Genomic DNA, 20,936 nt, shown 5'->3' with positions numbered 1-20,936 from the left:
GTGAGGTGTCAGCGGTCTGGGCCACTGCCTCTCAATGTTGCGCTTCAAGCCTACACATGCAAACAGACTGGAAGGAAGTCCTCTGGTGTCCGCCAGTGTGTTCATGCTACTGAGATGAAGGGCAGGCCATCCAGTCCTCCATGGGGGGAGGGGAAGGAGGTGCTGTTGGTTCAAGTAGGTTTGGGTGAAGTGATCTATGTGTATGGAATGTGTTTGCATGTATGCATGTGAATGTTGTTTTTTAATTTTTATGTATGCAGGCATGAAAGAAGTTGTGTGATGTGTCGGTGCGCAGGTGACAGAATATATGTTGTATTCATGCGTGTGTATGAGAGCGCGCATGCTTGAGCACGTGTTTGTATGAGCATGCCACCAAATTTAGTTTTGGGGCTACTGGGAGCGTGGCATTCTTTTTTGCTTGACCCTTAATGCACACTAAAGGGTAAAGCAAAAATTAATGCCATGCCCCCACACCTAAGTTTAACGGTCCACTCATACATGCATACACACACACACACTCTCAAACACACGCATTCAAGCAACATACACTCTCATTCACCCGCGCCTTCATGCATCATTCAAACAACTCCTTGCATGTATAGATACATGAAAACAAAAACACCAACATGCATGCGCACATGCATACTTCTTTACTGTGCATCAAAGGTAAAGCAAATATGATTCATGTTCTTACATGGCTAGACTGGCCTACATTGTTGCAGCCGTCTGGCCATTTATTCCTAGTGTGCAATGGAATTTTTGTACTTGGCATCAAGGGTAAAAGCAAACGTAAATGTGTCTATGTGGCTACACTGACATGCATTGATACAGCCAGTCTGGATATACTTTCTTTCTGTGGCATGGTTTTTACTGGCTGGCAGTTCTTATATGGTTCTCCTGTCATATGTTATGTTAATTTCTTATAGAGCGCAACACACACAAAGGTCTCAGTGCATATATTGATGCAGTCTGTATGGACATGTAGGGGCACAGCCAAAATGAAATGTTTGTTTTATACTAGCATATGGTGTGGGCAAAGGCATCATGAAAATGTGTTCGAAAATGCTACTGCACACTTCTGGTGACTTGAGGCCATTAGCTTGTTTCATGTGCTTACATGCTAAATAAATTGTAAGCTGTCTGGCTTTTTATCCAATGTGTCACAGAAAACGTGCTGTAAAATGCACCAATTTTACCCACTATTCCATTGGTTCAGGCTTCCTCGCTACACTCGCTAGCTCCCACATATTCGGGGCAAACATATATGCTCTTCCAATTCAAAAATTCACCACCCACCACTTCTCATTGCAGTGTCATTGTGAAAAAATGATCATCCTCAAATTCTTTGCCTATCTGGCATTTGGATAATGTGCAAATAAACAAGATATTTTCCAAATTGTCCATGATTGTGTGCCAGAGGTCGCCTTGTAAAACTCACCAATATATTACAAAAGTACTCAAAAAGGAGTGTACGCTGGTGCAAGAAGTAGCTCTGTTTTTTCAGGGGCCCAGACGCAGCTGGGGTAGCAAATTGAAACGGATTGCAGAACAGAACTGCATGAAAAGGCATTGTCAAAGAAACCCCCTAAAGTCAGAACCTTTATACAATGCAAAGTAATTAGTATTCATGATTGTGCAACATGAACAAATCTCCCCACACAAAGCTGATTGGACTTTGCACTTTGAACCCTTATAGAAAAGCATACATTGCGATCAATAATTGAGTCCACGAACCTTCCCACACCGCCCTCAATTACAGCTTGTGACGTCACAATCTAACCCCAATTCCCACAGCACAAATTTAAGTAAATGAAACTTTTGAGACGACCAGCGTAATTTAAACCGCCCTGGTCGCCTCATCCTGATTCTCATGAGAATTGCTTTCCACCATGTCACTGCCAGAGCCTTGAACCACAGATGTACTGCTACACAAATGTTGCATATCGGGTACATTGTAACTCTTTTCCAAGGGAAAATGTTCTCCTGGGCAATTTGAAACAGCTGTGGTTCTTTTTCAGCTATATTAGAAAAATGTATTTCATAAAGGATTTTGAATTATAAAATGGTCATGTATTATTACTCGTTGGCGGACCCTGTGAGCTCTGAACTGTGACATCAAAAAATAACAACCACTGTGTACTTGTCTCAGCGATGGCCTGGGATCGCAGACTCTGCACTAAATCACCAGCCGCAGCAGTCTTTGCTGCACATAAAGTGTTAACACACGTTTTCTGCAAAAGCAGGCTTTTAAGGCCTACTTACTGCGTTTCGTTCTACCACTAAGTTTAATTATACTTACCCGTGCCCCAGTATTTATGGATTTGCTTCATTAATCACTTAATTTTACAGATATCAGAAAGAGCCTCCCTCCAAATTTACAGTGCTATTCTCCCAGCTGATAAGTGTGTCCCTTCATACTTCGTTGAACTTGCATTTTTATTACAATTGCACATGCAAATGAACTTCTTGTTAAGGATTTCTAATTGCAAGGCCAATATATTCCTCCAAATATGACAGGTAAAACTACCAAACCCTGCTGTACAATGGTTCACTATGTGATCAATATTACTGGCCTATCTTGCTTACAAATACATCTTTTGTCGCTGTGTTTCCCAAATATTCCTTGGAGAATAACCCTAAAGCCCTAGTAATGTGCACTTTAAACCCCATATGTTTTGGCCATTGTTAATAGTTTTGTGTGATTACAAGACAAGAATCCTTGTAAACACCAACTTAATCTCAAATTCAGTTGAAAACTATTTCAAATTTGCTTTACCTAGATTTTCACCTCAACATACTTTTAAATTGACATGTTCTGTTTGTAAGATTTCATTTACTACCATTATAATTTTTGTTGCAATCATTTTGTCACTCCCTGAAAGACAAGGGCCTCATTACGTGTTTGCCGGTAAGAAATCGTAATTACTGGCATGCCGGTGCTACCATGTCCGTGAAGCACAGCATCCGGAAACAACGGCTGATTCCGTGTAGGCGTGCATGCGCATTCCGGCATGCCGGATACGGTGACACCGACATGCTGGTAATTACACCAAACATCCCCTAAAAGGCCGACACCCTCGGTGCCGGCGACTCAGAATCCAGCATCACGCTGCTGGTAACACTGGCACCGGTAACAACGGTGCTGCTATTACAGTGACCGTAAATACAGTCATCACGGGAACAGGAAATCGACCGGCAGCCATTAATAAAACACAATCCATTGCAATCCTCAGAGCACAGCGCCCATACACTTTTCCTGAGCTCTGATCTTGCAAAATCAAGATGACATCAAGGGCATCTGCAGCACAGAGGCGCAAGCCACGCTTTAGCGAGGCAGAACTGACAATGTTGGCAGGCACCATTGCGGAGCATGCCGACCAACTCTTCTCCACGGACCTACGGAGGCGGGCACAGCTAAGCAAAAAGGACATCTGGGAGGAGGTGGCACAGAAAGTTACTGCAGTTGGCACAACCCCCCGCAGTGTGCGTGACTGCCATAAAAGGTGGGATGACCTGCGCTTGAGGGTGCGCAACCTCCTGTCGGCACAGTGCACCCAGGGTATGGCCACAGGTGGCGGCAGTGCTTCCTTCCTCCACCTGCAGCCCTGGGAGAAGACCTGCAGCAGTGTGCTGCATCTTGAATCCATCAAAGGAGTTGGTGCTGCGGTGAGGAGGCTGGTGAGTACACATAACCCCAATGTCACATCAACCTCCCTGTCCACCCTGTACACACTATAGTAGCAAAACATGTCTAGTGCATTGTGCACAACACCAGTACAGCCCTGCCGGGCACCCCCCCTGCAGCCCCGTTGTACACAACAACATACACCTACACCCCAAACCTCACTCATACCCCATTTACACGTACACCATATCACAGGCATCCTTTAATGACAACACAACATGCTCCTGCTGGCACTCAGACACACATCCCCCTGCCACAGCATAACTTGTGTTGTTCCTGCCGTGCTAGCACAGGCACAAAGTCACATCAGTGCCAAGCACCTACACCACCCACAAATGACCAGCGTCACACAAGGAAACTTGTGACTCCCTCATCCCATCCAGCCGGACCCATGATGCCAAATTTCCACCCACGAAGTAAGTACCACAGGCAACAGGCACATGGGGACCACATCTATGGCACAACCCGCCGCAACACAACATGATACAACTTGTGTGCCACACCCCTAACACCCTACTCAGAAATCACAAATATACCACGAAAGTATCTCTGGCACTGCACACACCATGTAGGCACATCACACATCCACCACCACTGTATCCATGACACAAGCATATGTGCCCCATGCCATGCTCCCCACGATGTCCCTGACAGCACTGTCATCAAAAGGTCAAAGCATTAATGTATGTCCCATCAATCCACACACATCGCTGATGCCCTGCTTTTCTGACTCCCTCTGGCAATGAGGACGGCCAGCCCAGTACATCAAGGGGCACCAAGTGTCGACACCGAAGGACCACCACCACCTCAACTCAACACCACCTCAACAGGTGCATCCCTCCAGCCACCACAGATCCCTGTGGCACCTCCAGCACAGCCACCACAGATCCATGTGGCACGTCCACCACAGATCCCTGTGGCATCTCCACCACCGCCACAAGGACATGCACATGTGTCTTGGAGAGAACTCAGCAGACGAGGGTGGTATCGAGACTGGCGACACAGACCAGAGCATCGATGAGGCACTGCCCTTCAGCCCCATGGGCCCAATGAGCCCCCAACCTCAACCCTTCCACAGTGTGAGGGACATAGGCTGTCTAACCAGGATGGAGCAGTGCCAGGATGCACTTACATCACTGGTGCAGTAGCACCTACAGGAGGCACAGCTAATGCGAGAGAGCATGCAGGCCAGTTCCAGGCAAAATGCACCGGCACTTGGTAGATGCACACGTGCCATAGTTCAAATGTCACGGATGGTGAGGGAGGGCAACAGCGTCAAGTCTTCAACCACTGAAACTATGGCAGTGTTGCTCCAAGCCTTCCTCGTCCAATGACCCCTGGCAATACCACCTGCCGCCTCAACCAGCACAACACCAGGAAGTTCAGTACATAGAAGCCCAAGTCAGCGCTCCATGAGGCTGTCTCAGCCTGCACCCAGCCGCACACAGGAGCCTAAAAGGCGATGCAAATAGGCCATGGACCCATAGGTGCCCTGTCTGGGACTCGTGCCAGTTTATATAGGGAAACAGGACACGAGTTGGCTACAGAGGGTTGGGGAGGGAATAGTTTGGGATGGGGCGTGGGGAGGGAATAGTTGGGGAGGGGTTGTGTGGAGGGAATAGTTGGGGAGGGGTTGTGAGGAGGGAATAGTTGGGAAGGGGGAGTGGGGAGGGAATAGTTGGGGTGTACCGTATTAGGATTGTAGTAATTTCACATTTGTACATATTTTCTTTTCCCAAAATATACTTGGTGTTGCAAACAGAATTAATGACTGGACATTGATTATTCAGTTTGAGTGTTTTTATTCATGTTCAGTGCCCAGTGCAATAGCTGGCCCATGACGCATGTGTGACAGCTGATTAGAAGTAGTGCTGTATAAGTTCATCCAGTGCGACATGTCCATTCATGCTATCACGGCACTGTGCAATTGCCTGATCATCATCACTGTTGTTGTCAGCCTCTGGTGAGTGCATGTCCATGTCAGGGGGCAGGGGGACGTTGCACCTGATGCACATGTTGTGCAAAATGGCACAGGCAAGCATTATCTTTCCCACCTTTTCCAGGCTGTACATCAGTGCTCCACCCGATCTTCTGAGACAGCAGAACCTCTCCTTTAACAGGCCAAATGTCTGTTCAATGGTGCCCCGAGTACATGTGCACAATTGTATGCCTGCTCATGGATGTTGTGTGGTTGCCTCACAGGGTCATTAACCATGCCTTTAGGAGGTAACCAGCATCACCTGAATGGGGGCAACAGAAAGTGGACACTGTCATTCTTCTGGCCATGTCATGTTGGCACAGGCTCTATAGTATTTATTTGCTTAGACAGACATGCACATGCAAAAATGTTGTTTAGCTAGCATATTCCCTTTTCAGGTACCTGAAATGCACTATGTCCAGATGCGTGTGGGTTGTGTGGTCTGCAGTGGCATTGACTTGGCCCATTCACAGACAACATGACCGCTCATCTAACCCTTTTAGTACAACTGACACAAATTCAACAGCTGGATATGTCATAATTGTGTTACAAAGTATTTATAACAAGATGCCCATGTACTAGGGAACGTTTTGCTTATTGATGAGATGCATGTGTTATTGTGTGGTTCTAACAGGCAGCGGACCTGGACAATTGGTGTGTTGACAAACGCTGTTATGTGGATGGGTGGGGAAGTGTACTCTGTCTGTGCATCAGGTGCTGTGTTTGCTTGAGTGTGTTAGTGCTTCTTGTTCTCAATTTATTGTGGTGCATTCTGATATGTAGTTATTTAGTTTATAGCTGCACAGAATTGGTGTTCTCATGCATGCACTGGATCTATTTCCTAAATTGTGACACGCCTGTCAAGGCCTTGCACTCAGGCATGCTCTTACGGTGTTGCACCTTGAGTGACACCTTTTAATGCACACACAAATAAGGTAGGTACTTATCGTCTTCCATTTACTAATGGTACGTGTTGTACTATTGCCACGAATGATGATCATTGCTCGTGTTCATGTTCATCCTTCCCCTTTAACCTCCCTATCCGGCACCTGTCAAATTACATGCTATTTTTATAATTTTCTGAGCGCAGAGAAGTGAGATGAAAGATGGATTAAAGCATTCAATGAGCACAGCCACTGGTGATGGGTGTTATACGTGGCCATGAATCAAGTGTACACACAGCCTTATAGTTAAACTCACCCAGCAGCCAGATAAGCTATTCTGTTTTCTGCCCCCCGCCCCACACATTTAACTGTGCACACAGCCTTGTAGTTAGATTTACCCAGCAGCCAGTTATGCTGTCCTCCATGATGTGCCATGTACCGAGGCAGTATGGAGTTGTGCAGCACCATTTAGTCGTGGGTAGAACCGGGAAATTTGGCACAGCAATGGGTGATGATGTGGCGGGCATCACACACCATCTGCACATGCAGTGAATGATAGTTTTCGGTTGCGGTACACAGCCTCAACTGCCTGCCTGGCCACAAGCTCCACATGTGTGCAGTCCAACGCACCGAAACGTTGGGCATGCCTGCAAGTGCATGAAAGGCTATGTTCGTGCCATTAACCTGGTCTGCTGTCCTGGGTAGGCTGATGCGGTCTCGAACGTGACGCAGGAGTGCATCAATGACCTGGAAGGGGACACACGAAAAGCTGGGTTGCGATATCCCATGCAGCTCACCCACAGTGTGCTGGTATGTGCCTGTGGCAAGGAAATGTAGCACAGACACTATCTTGAGCAAGGGGGGGATGGTTGTGCGGATATTTGAGGCTGACCAGGTCGTCATGGATCAGGTCCACTATATAAATGATGGTGTCCCTGTCTAGCCGGTACAGGGTGTGGATCTAGCTTTAGCTCAGGTTGAAAGGCGTGGCCCTTAAGCGTGGGATTGGTGGTTGTCTGCGTGGTGCAACTGGCTGGACAATGGGGTTTTGCTGGGCCAGGATGGCCCTCCTTCTCCTCAAGCGCCTCTGCTGCATCCACTGCATCCTCTGCCTCTTCAAGTAATAGTCCTGCAGGCATGACCTCCAGCTCCAGTACTGCTACTGCTAGCATTGTGGTGTTGGAAGGGGTGTGGGAGTGGTCCTTTTGTGCTGTAGCACTGTTCATTTGTACCACCTGCGCTGATTCTGTGCACCTGTGACATGTTTCTACACACATGAATCGACATAATATCTGGTCCGCGATGCCGGTGTTACCAGTATCGTTTTCACATTGAGACCGGTATGTCCATGCCGGTAATTTGCGTATCCATGATGCTCGGAATGTGCACTTAATAACGCCATGGCGGTATGTTAGGCCCGGCTGCCGCATCTCTCCGCAGATGCCAACAACCGTGTTGCCGGATGCGGTGGGTCACTTGTGGTGCCAGTGTAACCGGCATCGCAACTCAGACTATGCCGTTCCAGAAAAAGGTGCCAGTACGGAACTACCGCCACTGCTATTTCCAGACCGGCATACTTGTAATGAGGCCCAATATGTTCTGTCAAGGTACGGCTGTTGCTGACCATTTCATTTGATAATCAAATGTTGCTCATTGCGCACAAAATGTTGGGGGAAACTCCTGTCTTACAACAATAAACTATTTTCGAGTAAGTAGAATGATAAGAAAAATACATGTAGGTTCTCCGTATCTGGTTTGCTATACTCCATGAATCAACCAGTCTGAACATATGTAATAGTGAGCACATAATCTACAGGCTTCTTCCCTGGCAACTTATCCCAACTTTGATGAAGCATTCAATTGAGATTGCATCCTACAATAAGACATCTACCCAGATCTGAATAACACTGAGGGCCTCTTTACGACCCAGGCGGTAAGGGGTTAACGGCGCCGTAAAAGGTGTCGGCGCCGTTAAACCCTTACCGCCTAATTACGAGGTCACTTTGCGGGTCCCGACCTTAACGGCTGGTTTTACCCCCTCTGTAGTACAACTGACTCGGGCTTCCACCCTGGTAAGCCTACCACCCCAGGCTGAGAGGGGTCCCCATCAAGCAATAAATATATGCAGGTGAACTACAAAAAAAGGGTAAAGAACAGAGCTGAGTCAACAAGCAGCCAATCCTGCTGCACACGCTGGTGGTCCTCCAGACAAATAGGCTTTGTTCAGTATTCTAGACAAATGCTAGCACTTAGCTATGAATTAAAGTAAAGTACTGGGTCTCCTTAATGAAAGGGGGCACAATATTTTGGGGATTCATGGGCTATGAAATTGTGTGGGAAACCTGAGCATTTGTACAAAACAATAAGGGAACTCAAATCCTCCAGATTATGATTTTGAAAAAACTTCAGAAGAGATAGATTGAATTGACCGAACATAATGAGTCAGATTGTAATTTAAGCCTAAGAATTCCTGCAGAAAATATACAGTAATTTGGCAACCTTTACTTGATGCATACACATGAATCCCTCCCATGGTGTAGGTGTGTTGTACGTTCACTCATATGCGTGCTGCATTGCTGCCATTTGGCAGTTCTGCTGCCTCGCCATTGTTTCCCCATCATCTCTTTGCTTAATTGACCGCCACCTTGTGTTCACCTCCTCACGTTTCTCCCCAGGATACCACATGTTTCCTCCTGCAATTGCTCTGTTTTACTCATGGTTGGATGCATTCACAAACTCTGCATAGGATAGCACAGGATAGATATGCTGTTACTGTTTAAATACGTATTTCCTCGCTGAGGACTTAATTTCTAGATTTGTTCTGTATTGTACATATATCTGGAAATCCTAATAAAAGTATGTTTTAAAATAAGAGTCAGATGTCGATACCATTGCATTGCTTTGTGCCACCGAATGCCACTTCTCTGATTTTAATTATCTTTAGAAGGAAAATGTTCGACAAGTTTTCAACTAGGGTTTCTGATGGAACATTATTTGAGGCGACAGGTGACGAATAGCTAAGATCATTGATAATTGAGAAAAGAGTGCTTTGTTAGATACATTATTTTTTTTAAATAAAATGTTTTTTATTGTTTTAGAGATACAAACAAAACAAAGCAAAAGGAAACTAATTAACACTTAATCAATACATTTAAACACACAGGTATTCACTTCTTCTTGGTGCCTGGCTCTTCTTTGCATATATTGTAGAGCTGGTACGTCTAATAAGCTTTGGATTCGTTTCGATCGCCTGTATTAGTTCTTTTTTCGGCAGTTCAGCATTTTACGGCTCCTCTTTCCATGCCTTCAGTTGTCCTCCCATCTTTGCCATATCTTGGCCGCTTTCTCTGGGCACCCACTTGTGGTATACACTCTCGCTTCCATTGGCACACACATGTCTACATCTGTTACCCATTTCTCATACTGTGGTGGTGAGGCCGAGCCCCACAATTGAGCTAGATTCCTTTTTGCAAGGCCTGTGGCTGTTGCGAACATGAGTTTTTCGGATCGTGATAGCTCTATATCTGCATCTATCCCCAGTATTAGAATTTTGGGGTCCATCGGTATCTCGCGGCCAATCACTCTTGATGGTCTGTTGCAGCATTTTTGCCAAAAGTCTTGTATTTGTGGACATTTCCATAGGATATGGAAGAAGTTTCCTCTCATTTGGTGGCATCGTAGACAGTTGGGATCCGTCGCTCTTCCCCATTGGTGCAAGGCCTCTCTGGGATAGTAAATCCTATGTAGGATTTTTAGTTGGATCAGCCTGATTCTGGCTGAAATTGCTGTCTCTCTGGGGTACATGAGGGCCGCGGTCCAGTCCTCTGTTTGTATTGGGCCCACATCTCTCTCCCATTTCTCTTAAGTTCTGTGAGCTCCTTTGTGGCAAATGAGTTGATGGCATTGTACATTGTAGAGGTTATTTTGTGGTCAATTCGCTCCATCACTTTGTTTCTTTCGATCGGGGTGCAGTGTCGTATGTTAGGGAGGTCTATTTCACTTGCAGGGAGTGCCTGTCTCATTTGCCGGTAGTGGAAGTGTTCTGTGGCGGGAAGGTTGAATTCATCCGTTTGGGCTTGGAATGTCTTAATTTCTCCATCCCTTATCATGTCTTCTAATCTCTTTATCCCCGCCTCTTCCCAGGCCACCCACTTGGGAATTTCTTTAAGTTCCGGAAGATGCTTGTTACGCCACAGGGGTTGTCTCAGTGTGACCTTCCCTTCCCATCCCAGGTGTCTGTGCGTCTATCCAAATCTGCGTTCTCTGAGCAGCCATTGTGGGTGTGATTTGACGTGTTTTCTTTTGATAGAGGCTTTCTATCGGGGTGATCCCATGCTCCGCCTGGGTATCTGCTCTGTTGTGTGGTAGCGTTGGGTCGTTATGTAGGATATCGTTCACTACTGACATTTGGGCTGCCCAATAGTACGTTTGTAGGTGTGGAAGTTCAATTCCTCCCTCCCATTTTGAGCGCTGTAGGGTTTTCAGTGCAATTCGGGGATGCTCACCTCCCCACAGCAGTTTCCTAAGTGTCTCATCTAGTTTGCGAAATTCTATTTTAGGTATATATTTTAGGTATATATAGTGGTGCGTTCTGCAGGATGTATAAAAACCGGGGGAGGGCCAACATATTGAATAAGGCAGCTCTCCCTAGCAGGGTGAGCAGAAGGGTCATCCAGTGCTTCACATCGTCCACAAACCTATCCCTTAATGGATGCAGGGTTTTCTCTGTATATTGTATTAAATCTGTCGTGATTTGTATCCCGAGATATCGGAACTGCTCTTTCTCAGTTTTAAATGGGCAGTTATCTAGGGTTGCTGCATCGAGCCCCTTGATCGGAAATAACAAGGATTTATCATAGTTTACCCTTAGCCTACTAAAGCTCCCATAGGTGTTTAATATATTCGTAACGATGGGACAAGAGATTGCTGGGTCACCTAGGTAGATTAGGAGGTTGTCTGCGTGTAGGGACACCCTGTCCTCCCAGTTCTGTGCCCAGTGGAACCCCCTCCAATCCCGGGACTCTCTCAGCATTATCGCTAGCGGTTCAATTGCCAGTGCGAATAACATCGCAGAGAGGGGGCATCCCTGTCTTGTACCTTTCCCAAGCACTATGTTGCGTGAGGACTAGCCATTAACTCTGATTTCTGCTGTCGGGGCATTGTATAAGAGTTTGACCCAGTTTGTGAATTGGGCTCTGAATCCCATTTTGCACATAACGAGCCACAGGGCTTCCCAGTGGACCGAATCAAGGGCTTTCTCAAAATCAATGGTGAGGAGTGCCAGTGGGTCCTGTAGAGCCAGTGATCTTTCAATGGCAGATTGAAGTCTATGAATATTCATTCACGTGGATCTCTGTGGCATGAAGCCGCATTGGTCCGGGTGGACCAGAGAGGGTATCACTGTTTGTAGTCTATTGGCCAGTATTTTTGCCAGTATTTTGGCCTCAGTGTTGAGATTGGATGGTAGGAGCTGCTTGTATCTGGAGGTTTACCTTCCTTGTGTATTACGACTATATTGGCTTTCCTTAGATCCGGCGGGAGGATTCCTTTCTCCTTTACATGTAAGAACATTTTAGGCATGTGTGGCGCCACTTCTCCGGTGCCAATTTTCTTCCATATTTCCACTGGAAAGCCATTGGGCCCCGGGGTTTTCCCATTTTGGAGCTGGGAGATGGCTGTCATCAGTTCTTCCTCCGTTATTTCGGCTTCGAGTTTCAGTCTGTGTTTTGTTTAGTGCTGGAATGGTTAGCGTGTCCAATATGTTGGGGTCCGTCGGGGTCGTCGGTGGGGCATATAGCCTTTCATAGCAGGTTGCAAAGGTCTCTGCGATATCTGAGTCCGTTGAGACCCATTCCCTGTTTGTGGTGCTTATCCGACGTACTTGAAGGTGGCCCTCCTCTCTCCTTTCCAACCATGCCAGCATCTTGCTGGCTTTGTCTCCTGTTTCGTATAGTCTGGCATGCATGGTTCTGTGCGCCTGTTTCGCGCATGTCAGCGCAACGTTATATAGCTTCTTGTGTGCCACTTTTAAGGATATGTTGTCTTCCCCCGCTCCTGAGCTTATGAACTTCGCTTCGGCACGTTTCACCTCTGCTTCTGCGTCCTCCATGTCGCGCTGGTGCAATTTATTGTGTGCTGTTGTCCAGCTCAGAATTTCACCTCTTAGAGTTGCCTTATATGCTTCCCATACTATTCCCGCATCATCCACTGAGTCTTGGTTTAGTTCGAAGTATGTTACGGTTGCTTCTTGGATTTTCTCTGTTAGTTCCGTAAATCCTAGGTAGTATGCATTCAATCGCCACTTCGGTGGAGGCTGGGGTCTTTCTGTCTCGAGCAGCATCATGAGCGAGGAGTGGTCCGATATCCCTCGGGGGTCCAGAGTCGCCTCCATTACTTTGTGTATGTTTTCACCGGGGAGGAAAAAGTAATCTAGTCTGGACATGTGCACCTGAGTGAAACGAGAATTGCCTCTCCTCTGGATGGAGGTCTCTCCATGCATCCTTCAGGCCCAGTGCTGATGCAAAGCTAGCAAGCTTGGTTGGCAGTGCCGGGTTTCTTCCTCTTTGATGTGTGCGATCCTCAATGATCATCACCTCATTGAAGTCTCTGCCCATTACCAATGTATCTGACGGGTTATTTGCTATTATCGGTGTGATCTCCTCAACTAGGGCCGTCATGAGTGCTGGGGGCGAATAGATCGCCAATATAGCTATGGTTTGGTTCCATAGTGTGCCTTGCATGAAAACAAATCTGCCTCCAGAGTCTTGGATTACATCAGCTATGTCGCTCGTGGTTCTTTTGTTTATCAATATTAATACTCCCCTCGAGCCCATGGAGAAGCCTACGTGGATTGCTGTTTTATACTTGGTTCTCTTGAAGAATTGGCAGTTCGTGCCTGCCAGATGCGTTTCGGTAAGCATCACTATATCTGGGTCGTGCCGATTTATATATTGTATTACTAGCCTTCTTTTTATACTTTTTCCCAGGCCATTGAAATTCCATGTCATGAAGGCGAGTTTTTTTTCCTTATTTGCAGCTGTGGCAATTGACCCTTGGGTTTCTTGCTGTATACGGGTGCCTATCCCTTGCGATCTTCATGTTTGCCGTGTTTGATGTAACCCTGCTGGGCCAAGTGTCAGTTGAATACCTGTGTAACGGCCAATTCCCCCTCCCCATACTCCATCCCCAACTGAAGCATCTGTCGCCCATTGAACAAAACATTTAACTAATTTAACTAATTTTAAGTGCTTATGTCTCTTTGGTATTGGGAATACCTCAGTATGCACTTGCTACTGTGGGGGGTTGTGCCGTGCTGGTCTGTGGGCCACCAGCATTCAGTTTCTGGTTGCTGTTTGTGTCAGGCAAATTTCGTTTGATTTATGCCATGTATGCTTTCATCTTTCATCTGCCTTTGCATTTATTAATTTTCTCTCTGTGGTATCGCTTCCATTTCCTGGTGGGGTGGTCTGTCTGGTAGTTCATTTAGCCGTGGCCTATTTCTTCTCATTTCTTATCGTTTGCGTGGATTCCATTCTCCTTTCAGGTTTCTCTCAGCCCAGGTCCATGCTTCTTTGGGGTCAGTGAAGTGTATTGTCGTGCCATTATGATATATCTTCAGCTGTGCAGGGAACAGGAGGCCATATTTCACGTTCAGTGTCTGTAGGTGCTTTTTGAGGGGGGTCAAAGGATTGCCTCATTTTCTGCACTTCTCTAGTGAAGTCTGGGAAGAAGCCAATCCTGGAGGCGTTATGTTGTCTCCCCCTTTGTCCTGGCCATTTGCAACACTGCATCTCGATCTCTGTAATTAAGGATCTTCGCTACCACAGTTCTTGGTTGTCTTCCAGGTACCGGCGTGCCCGTTGGGACTCAGTGTGCTCTTTCTATTGAGAACAGTGTCGACAGGGTCCTGGGAGCAAATAGGTCGGCAAGCCATTGTTCTAGGAAGAGTTCCATGCTCTCCCCTTCAACCGTTTCGGGCAGGCCAAGAATGCGGATGTTTCTCCTTGACCTGCCCTCTCCCTCTTCCACCCTGCTCTCCAGTACCTTAATGCGTTCTAGTGCTCTGTTCATTTGCTGGCCCATACTTCTCAGCTTGTCCTCCGCAACAGATATACGGGTCTCGGCCTCTCCGGTGCGGGATGAGAGCTTCTGGAGATCATGGCGCAACAGGGAGACGTCTGTAGAGATGACATTCATTTTGACTTCCATAAATGTTCGCAAGTTGGAAATAGCGTTCATCACATCTCTTAGGGATAGGGTTTCTTCAGGATTTTGTGTACCTTCAGATCTGCTTGGTTCCGTTGGCGGAGGCAGGGTAGTGGTTGTGAATTATTCTATTGTGCTCTGGTTGATCGCTTTTCTTGTTGTCGTCTTTTCCTTGCCCATTGCAGCAATTGTCTGCTGTCTTGTTGTTGCTATGTAAGGTGCAGACTTTAGTGTTCTGGCTCGTCTTGTGGGGTGGTTCACTTGGTGCTACTTGTATTTTGTCGGGAGATTGATATCCCAAGCGTGCTGTGCACTGTGTGGCTCTTTATTCTCTAAATGGGCATCTCTCCTTGTAGTATTCTACTGCTCTTGTTTTAGTGTGCTTCACAACCAGTGGGTGTCTCCGGCTGTTGGGCTGGTTAGTGAATCTCGCCTTCCCTCTTTCCCCCCCTGATTATAGAGGTTGTCGTAGCCTGTGCTCCGGCCGAAAGCATTGCTTGGGGATGTTTTGTTCGGCCGGACTGGGTGTCGGGGGATACCCCTTTCTCAATTTTTCAATTCCAGGATTTGTATGGCCTCCCTTGCCTCACTTTGCAGTTCCTGGGTCCCGTTCCCTCTGGTTGCCTCTTACTTCACTGGCAGTTCGTTTTGGGATATTTGTCTGTTTCCTGTATCCTTTATTTCAGGATCCACCCTTGTACCCTCTCTTCGTTGTGGCAGTCTATGACAGGTTAGTTATTCAGCCCGAATGTTGGGCCTGCATAGCCAGTGTGATTTGCCGAGGGGGGGTTCGATCTCCCCCTCCCGCAAAATAGTGCCCTTGTTTCAATGCCTTGCTCTGGCACCCCACCTTCCCCTCTCCTTATCGGCGTGATTTGCAGGGTCTCAGGGGGTGCTCAACGTTACACGGAGCGCCCGCGAGTGTCTGTATTGGAGCGGGGGGCAGTGATGCTGCGGCTCGGCCCGCCCGCGATTGTGATTCCAATCTCTTGGGTTTGCTCTGACCCCCATCGTCTGTTCCAGTCGCCGAGTGGGGGAATCAGGGCTCACCCGCTCGCGTCCACCGCAGGCCTGCTGGGTCCCTGATCGGGCTCTGCTGTCTATTCGTAGTTTTGTCTGCCCCAGCTGCTTCTGTCTTCAAGGGGGCACGTACCTCCTGCGCCCAGCATCCGCCTCAGCAGTGACGAAGCGAGGTGCCACCGAAAGGCACGTATGCCCCCCACGCCACTGGGCTCCCAGCGTTTCCGTATCACAGCGCCGTCCGCCTCCGAGGGTGTTAGTCCGTTGTGACCGCTCCTCCATCTTGGCGCTTAGCGGCCATCTTGGATTCTCACCAGTGCCGGTCACTATATTTTCTTCGGTGGATTTCTCGGGATCTGATTAATGGAATGCTTCGCGACGTCAGCAGGTTGTAGTGGCGGATGTCTGCTCTTATTTAATGTAACTGTACGGCTCCGTTTTAACAGCTATCTGCAGGATTTTGAAGGATTCTGCTGGCGGCCCGGGAGCTCAAAAAGGATCACATCTCCATGTTGAGCCCGCTGGCCACGCTCCCTGTTAGATACATCATTAACCATTTTACTAAAATAGGCTTTGTTTGCTTTCAGAATTGCACCTTTTTGAATCCTTTGTCTCTCCAGCTGAATCTTTATGTCTGGGGCATGAGAGTGTCTCCAACTCCTCTCCATGTTCTCCAGGGTTCACCGTAGGATGTTAATTGAATGTACAAAAGATTTTATGCATGACCAGAAGCCAGTAAAGAGCTTAAACGGAAAGGAGTCTGATGATGGTAAATACAGAGCAGGTTAACTTATTACCTGGTCAAGTTTATATAAAACCGCCACCCCAACATGTTCTTCTCTGTTGAGATTGAAACAAACTTTTATAATTAAGTTGAACTAAATTTGAAAGTGAAGACATTTCTGCAGGAGCCCATGTCTCAGTAACACTCATAATGTCTGGGGCTGGAGCTTGAAACTGGGCAGAAGTCACTTGGTATTCCAACCTTGAGAGTATTGCAAGGAGTGACTGGTTCTCATGACTTTTTCCCTCAGTAGACCTAATGCCCAAAGGTAGACCTGACAATAAGATGGAACCAGACTGGAGTTTCCCTGATTGTGAAAGACAAGCTAGATATGATACTGTGTCGCCATAATTGGAAAGTCACTGTTTTTGCTGTCCCAGGCAGTCCTCATGGGACATTTGAAGTGCTTCAGGGCTCTGGCCAGGATCCTACAGGACTCTGTTAGGCAGAATCATATGCAGTACCCTTTGGGAACACCACCACAGTTAGGACTACAAGTGTCAGTACAAATTCACCTTCGGTACAAGCCTGTACTGCACAGTAAAGTGGTAGCGATGGCTGAGCAGCCAGACTTATCTCAAGAGTAAAATGAGCAGTACAAGAGATTACACAAAGGACAGCAATTACTATGATTCAAGCAAACACTGATCCAAGGTTTCTGAGAAAAAGAATATACATTTATTTACAAATCACTTATAAAAACAGTTCACTATTATAAAGCAGCAGAAAATCATAGTCTAAATACACTACACAACACCCAATCAATTCTGGACAAGTTAAGCTCAAAATGAAGTGTGAGCAAAATGGCACTCCAGCAATTTAAAAGGGGGGGAAAGACAAGGTTATCACAAATCAATAAAACCAACAAGTTATAGGCAGGGCAATATAGAAAAGGCTACTACAACTAGGATTCAAATCAATAGGTCTGGGCCAATGTTAATGGTGTAGAGTCTTTGCAGAGGATCACGGTTCAAAGTAGTTTGCGGTTAAGTCTTTGTTCAGAACGAAGTTGGTCGGAGGAAAAGTTATTCAAAGGAAAAGAGAAGGACAAGCCTTCGCAGATGCGAAAGATTTCAAACACTTTCACCGCGGCCGGACGGAACGAACGACCAAATTTTGAACAGTACCTTAAAGAAGAAGAATGCTGTAGCTGAGGCAGTTGTTCTTGGCAGTTCCTGCAGGCTCACGGTTCCTGAAGCTTCAGTCGTGGGGACTAGAAGGACGGCTGGAGGGTCCTGCACTGCCCAGGGAAGAAGCCAGCAACAGAGCAAAGCAACAAATAAAAGGTGCGCTCCTTAAAAGCACGAAGGGACTTTCTCAAGCTGGCTTTCCAGTTTCCTTTGGCACAGCAAATTCAACCAGGCTGAATAGGGAAGTCCAGGGGCTTTGTGAGCTGGTTGGTCCCACCAGGCTCAAGGGAAGAAGACTCCTTGCGGATCTCCTCTGTTGACGAAGTTCAGGCGATTCGGACCTGCAGCAGGACTTCACCAGGTGTCCAGTAGTTGCAGCAGTCGTTTTCCTTCAACTTCTCGTTGGCTCTCTCGATCCAGTGCGACTCTGCCTTCCAGCCCCAGAGACTGGCTTTTTATGCTCCAAATCCCCCATTCACACAGCCTGGCTGTCAATCACACAGCAGGGTGGCTGTCCTGCAGGACAGCCACCTAGCCAATCAAACTAGAGTGTGACTTGGGTCTCCAAGGAGACCCTGGGCAGGGAGTCTCAAACCCCTCCCTCACATCCTGTCCACCCCAGACACTCAGGCGCCTAAGGAGGGCTTCTGTGCAGAAGCCCGCCAAAGGACGGCGAACAAAGGAACCAAGCCTGGTTTGGCGCGCAGAGAAAAACACAAGTAGGACCTTTCCAAAAAGAAATGGTGAAAAAACCCAAACGGAACCAAGTTAAAATAAAAGTGGTTTACCGGGTTTAGTTCAAGGCTACCACCATAGCCTCCTATGGTACCAGAGACTATTTTCATAGTCCGCGGTAAAATAAAAAGGGTAGATACCACTGCTGCCAGCCAAAACTTGGAGAAAGGGTAACATAAAAATGTTACATGAGAATCAGACAGAAGGGGATAAGTATTAACCCCTCCAGCACTCTATTGTAAGATAGTGTGTGCTGGGTCTGTGAATTTAAAAAGACTAATAAAGTCAATGGCAACTTTTCATGTTCTGGGAGACAGTAGTCAGTCCCAGAAAATGGAGTTTAAAATGGGTCTGAAAAAAGACAACCCTGTGTCACTGCACTAAAGGTGCTGTGTGACACACAGTAAAAAGATGATGCCTATGGAGTTGGTGGGACTCCATATCCAGGAACACAAAAGTAAAGCACATTGAAAATGAAAAGTTCAAAGCCCCAAAATATAGCAAAAGAGCTGGATGGCTCTAAGGTAGAGTGAATTAAGCACGTGTGTGAGAAATCTCCCTAACAGACTCATTTCAGAAAAAAACAGTTGTTTGATATTTCATATAATTACGTTATTACTATGGGGGAAGGGTCATCCACCCAAATGATGGAGGCAAATAGTGTGCCCCATGGGGTGCTGCAAGACAAAGGGTGATGGTGACTATGTTGCCTGGAGAAGAGTATAAGGAGCAGGGTCCTGCCCCACTTCAGGATAGCAAGAAAAAGGGTTGTAACCCAAAGATGTCATTGATGAAGGGTGAAGAGCGAGGAGTGCTTTAAGGGGAAGAGTACTGTGGGACTACTTGGCCACAATATCACCAGAGCTTTACCTTTTAGATAAAAAAGATGTCATTGTCATTGCCATTGGTAATGTCAACATTTTAACTGGAAAAGATGGAGCATCTACTTTTGATAGTATTGACTTCTCAAGGTTACCACTCCTGCGCACAATGCCCACCTGCTCCACCCCTTAAATCCCCCTAAACCTTCCCACCTTCTTCCCCAGTATAGAATCAAATAATATCCCTTTTGAGAACAGTTATTGGGAATGCATGGTTTCCAAATATTATTTTTGCCTGTGACAAAGTTTGCCTATTCTTTTTACACTGGCAATAAATAACTTAATTTTCTTCAGGTATTATTTGTTATACACATTTTTATGCGTCTCCACATTGAAATCTTTATTGATGTACCTCCAGCTGAATCTTTATGTCAACGGCTTTATTCGGCAACATCTCTGTTTTCTGTTTTCTGGTTTCGCTCATAGTGAATGTAATAGCAGCTAAATAAATAACAGAAATGGCTCTACAAACTCACATTCAAACATGTTTAACAGTGGGACATGCTTCACAACTAACGATCATGGAAATAACCAGTTTAACTATTGTGGCAAAGCTAAATGCAATGTGTGTAACATTAGCTTCAAAACTGCTTGTCGATTACAGCTGTTGGTGCATTGGGAAAATTAACTCAAGGATTGAAAGATGAATCCATGGCTTATATTTACCACTGCCAGAATCACTATTTTTGCCCGATTGGATTTGAAGCCACTCCTTTGAAGCCTAGCAAAGCATACAGGTAAGCATTTAGCTGTTATTCCTGCTATCCTTCGTCCGTGAGCCGACCAGTAAATTAAACATGCACTCTTTCCTTTTGATTCGTACGTGGAATGCAAGATTGTTTTAGAAACCATGAAGTATAATCTATTAATGAAAACAATTGGTATACTGTTGCTTGTGTTCTTTGCTAGAACGTCCCTCTATTCACAGCAGAGCCTGCCATTCTCCCTGCAACACCTCCCCTGCACCTTTCACTTGCCCGCACCAGCCTGTTTTTTCTAGTTTGTCCTTTATACACCCTGGCCAGCCTACTGCAGACCAGCTCAAGCTTCGCTGAACCATGTCAAGTTGTCTCTTACTCCATCATAGACGACACTGCATCCTTTCTTTTAGCCTGAAATGCCGACTGTCCAGCCTGAAATGCACCTGGTCCAGTCTGACATGCCTCCTGTGTGATATGACTTGTTCATTGATATCGATTATATGTTACGTTGATTTCTCCAGCATGGGGTCTGGCATGTATTCACATGCTCATGAATATTACCCGTCCTCAGGCTGGGAACCCTCGGTAAAAAGAAAAGTAGTTTCAGTATAGCCTGAAAACTGCATTTATACTCTCTAACCAATCACTGTCCTTTGCGTCATACTGCCCCCTTCCAATGAGTCGTCTGCCTAAGTTCCACCCCTGGTGGCCATATTCAGATTTTTCCCGCACGCTTCAGTGTTGGGAGTCCTCTCATCTGCTCTTTGAGTAATTTTGCCTTTTTGCACTTTTTTTCGATCAAGACTGATCTTTCTTTTTATTTGGCCATTGTCGACCAACTATAAACTAAGGCAGTGGGGACCCGTTGCTGGCGAAGATCTACCATCATCAACAGAGTTTCTCTTCAAACTTTGAAAAGCCAAGGCTTGGGCC

The 20,936-nt window shown here is 46.5% G+C and overlaps 1 protein-coding gene across 2 annotated transcripts in view; it reads left to right on the top strand.

Annotated features, from left to right (window-relative positions):
• BIVM (basic, immunoglobulin-like variable motif containing) overlaps positions 1–20,936 on the top strand; it is a 446,759-nt gene that overhangs the window by 333,840 nt on the left and 91,983 nt on the right. For both annotated transcript variants that reach the window (XM_069637055.1, XM_069637056.1), the window contains one exon: positions 19,907–20,039. In XM_069637055.1, coding sequence (XP_069493156.1) covers positions 19,907–20,039 — 133 coding nt within the window. The remainder of the gene's footprint in view (positions 1–19,906; positions 20,040–20,936) is intronic.

This window comes from Ambystoma mexicanum, chromosome 7p (assembly GCF_040938575.1).
Source record: "Ambystoma mexicanum isolate Mex_15411 chromosome 7p, UKY_AmexF1_1, whole genome shotgun sequence".
NCBI classification, from domain to species: domain Eukaryota; kingdom Metazoa; phylum Chordata; class Amphibia; order Caudata; family Ambystomatidae; genus Ambystoma; species Ambystoma mexicanum.
This window is presented reverse-complemented; position numbering and strand designations above follow the sequence as displayed.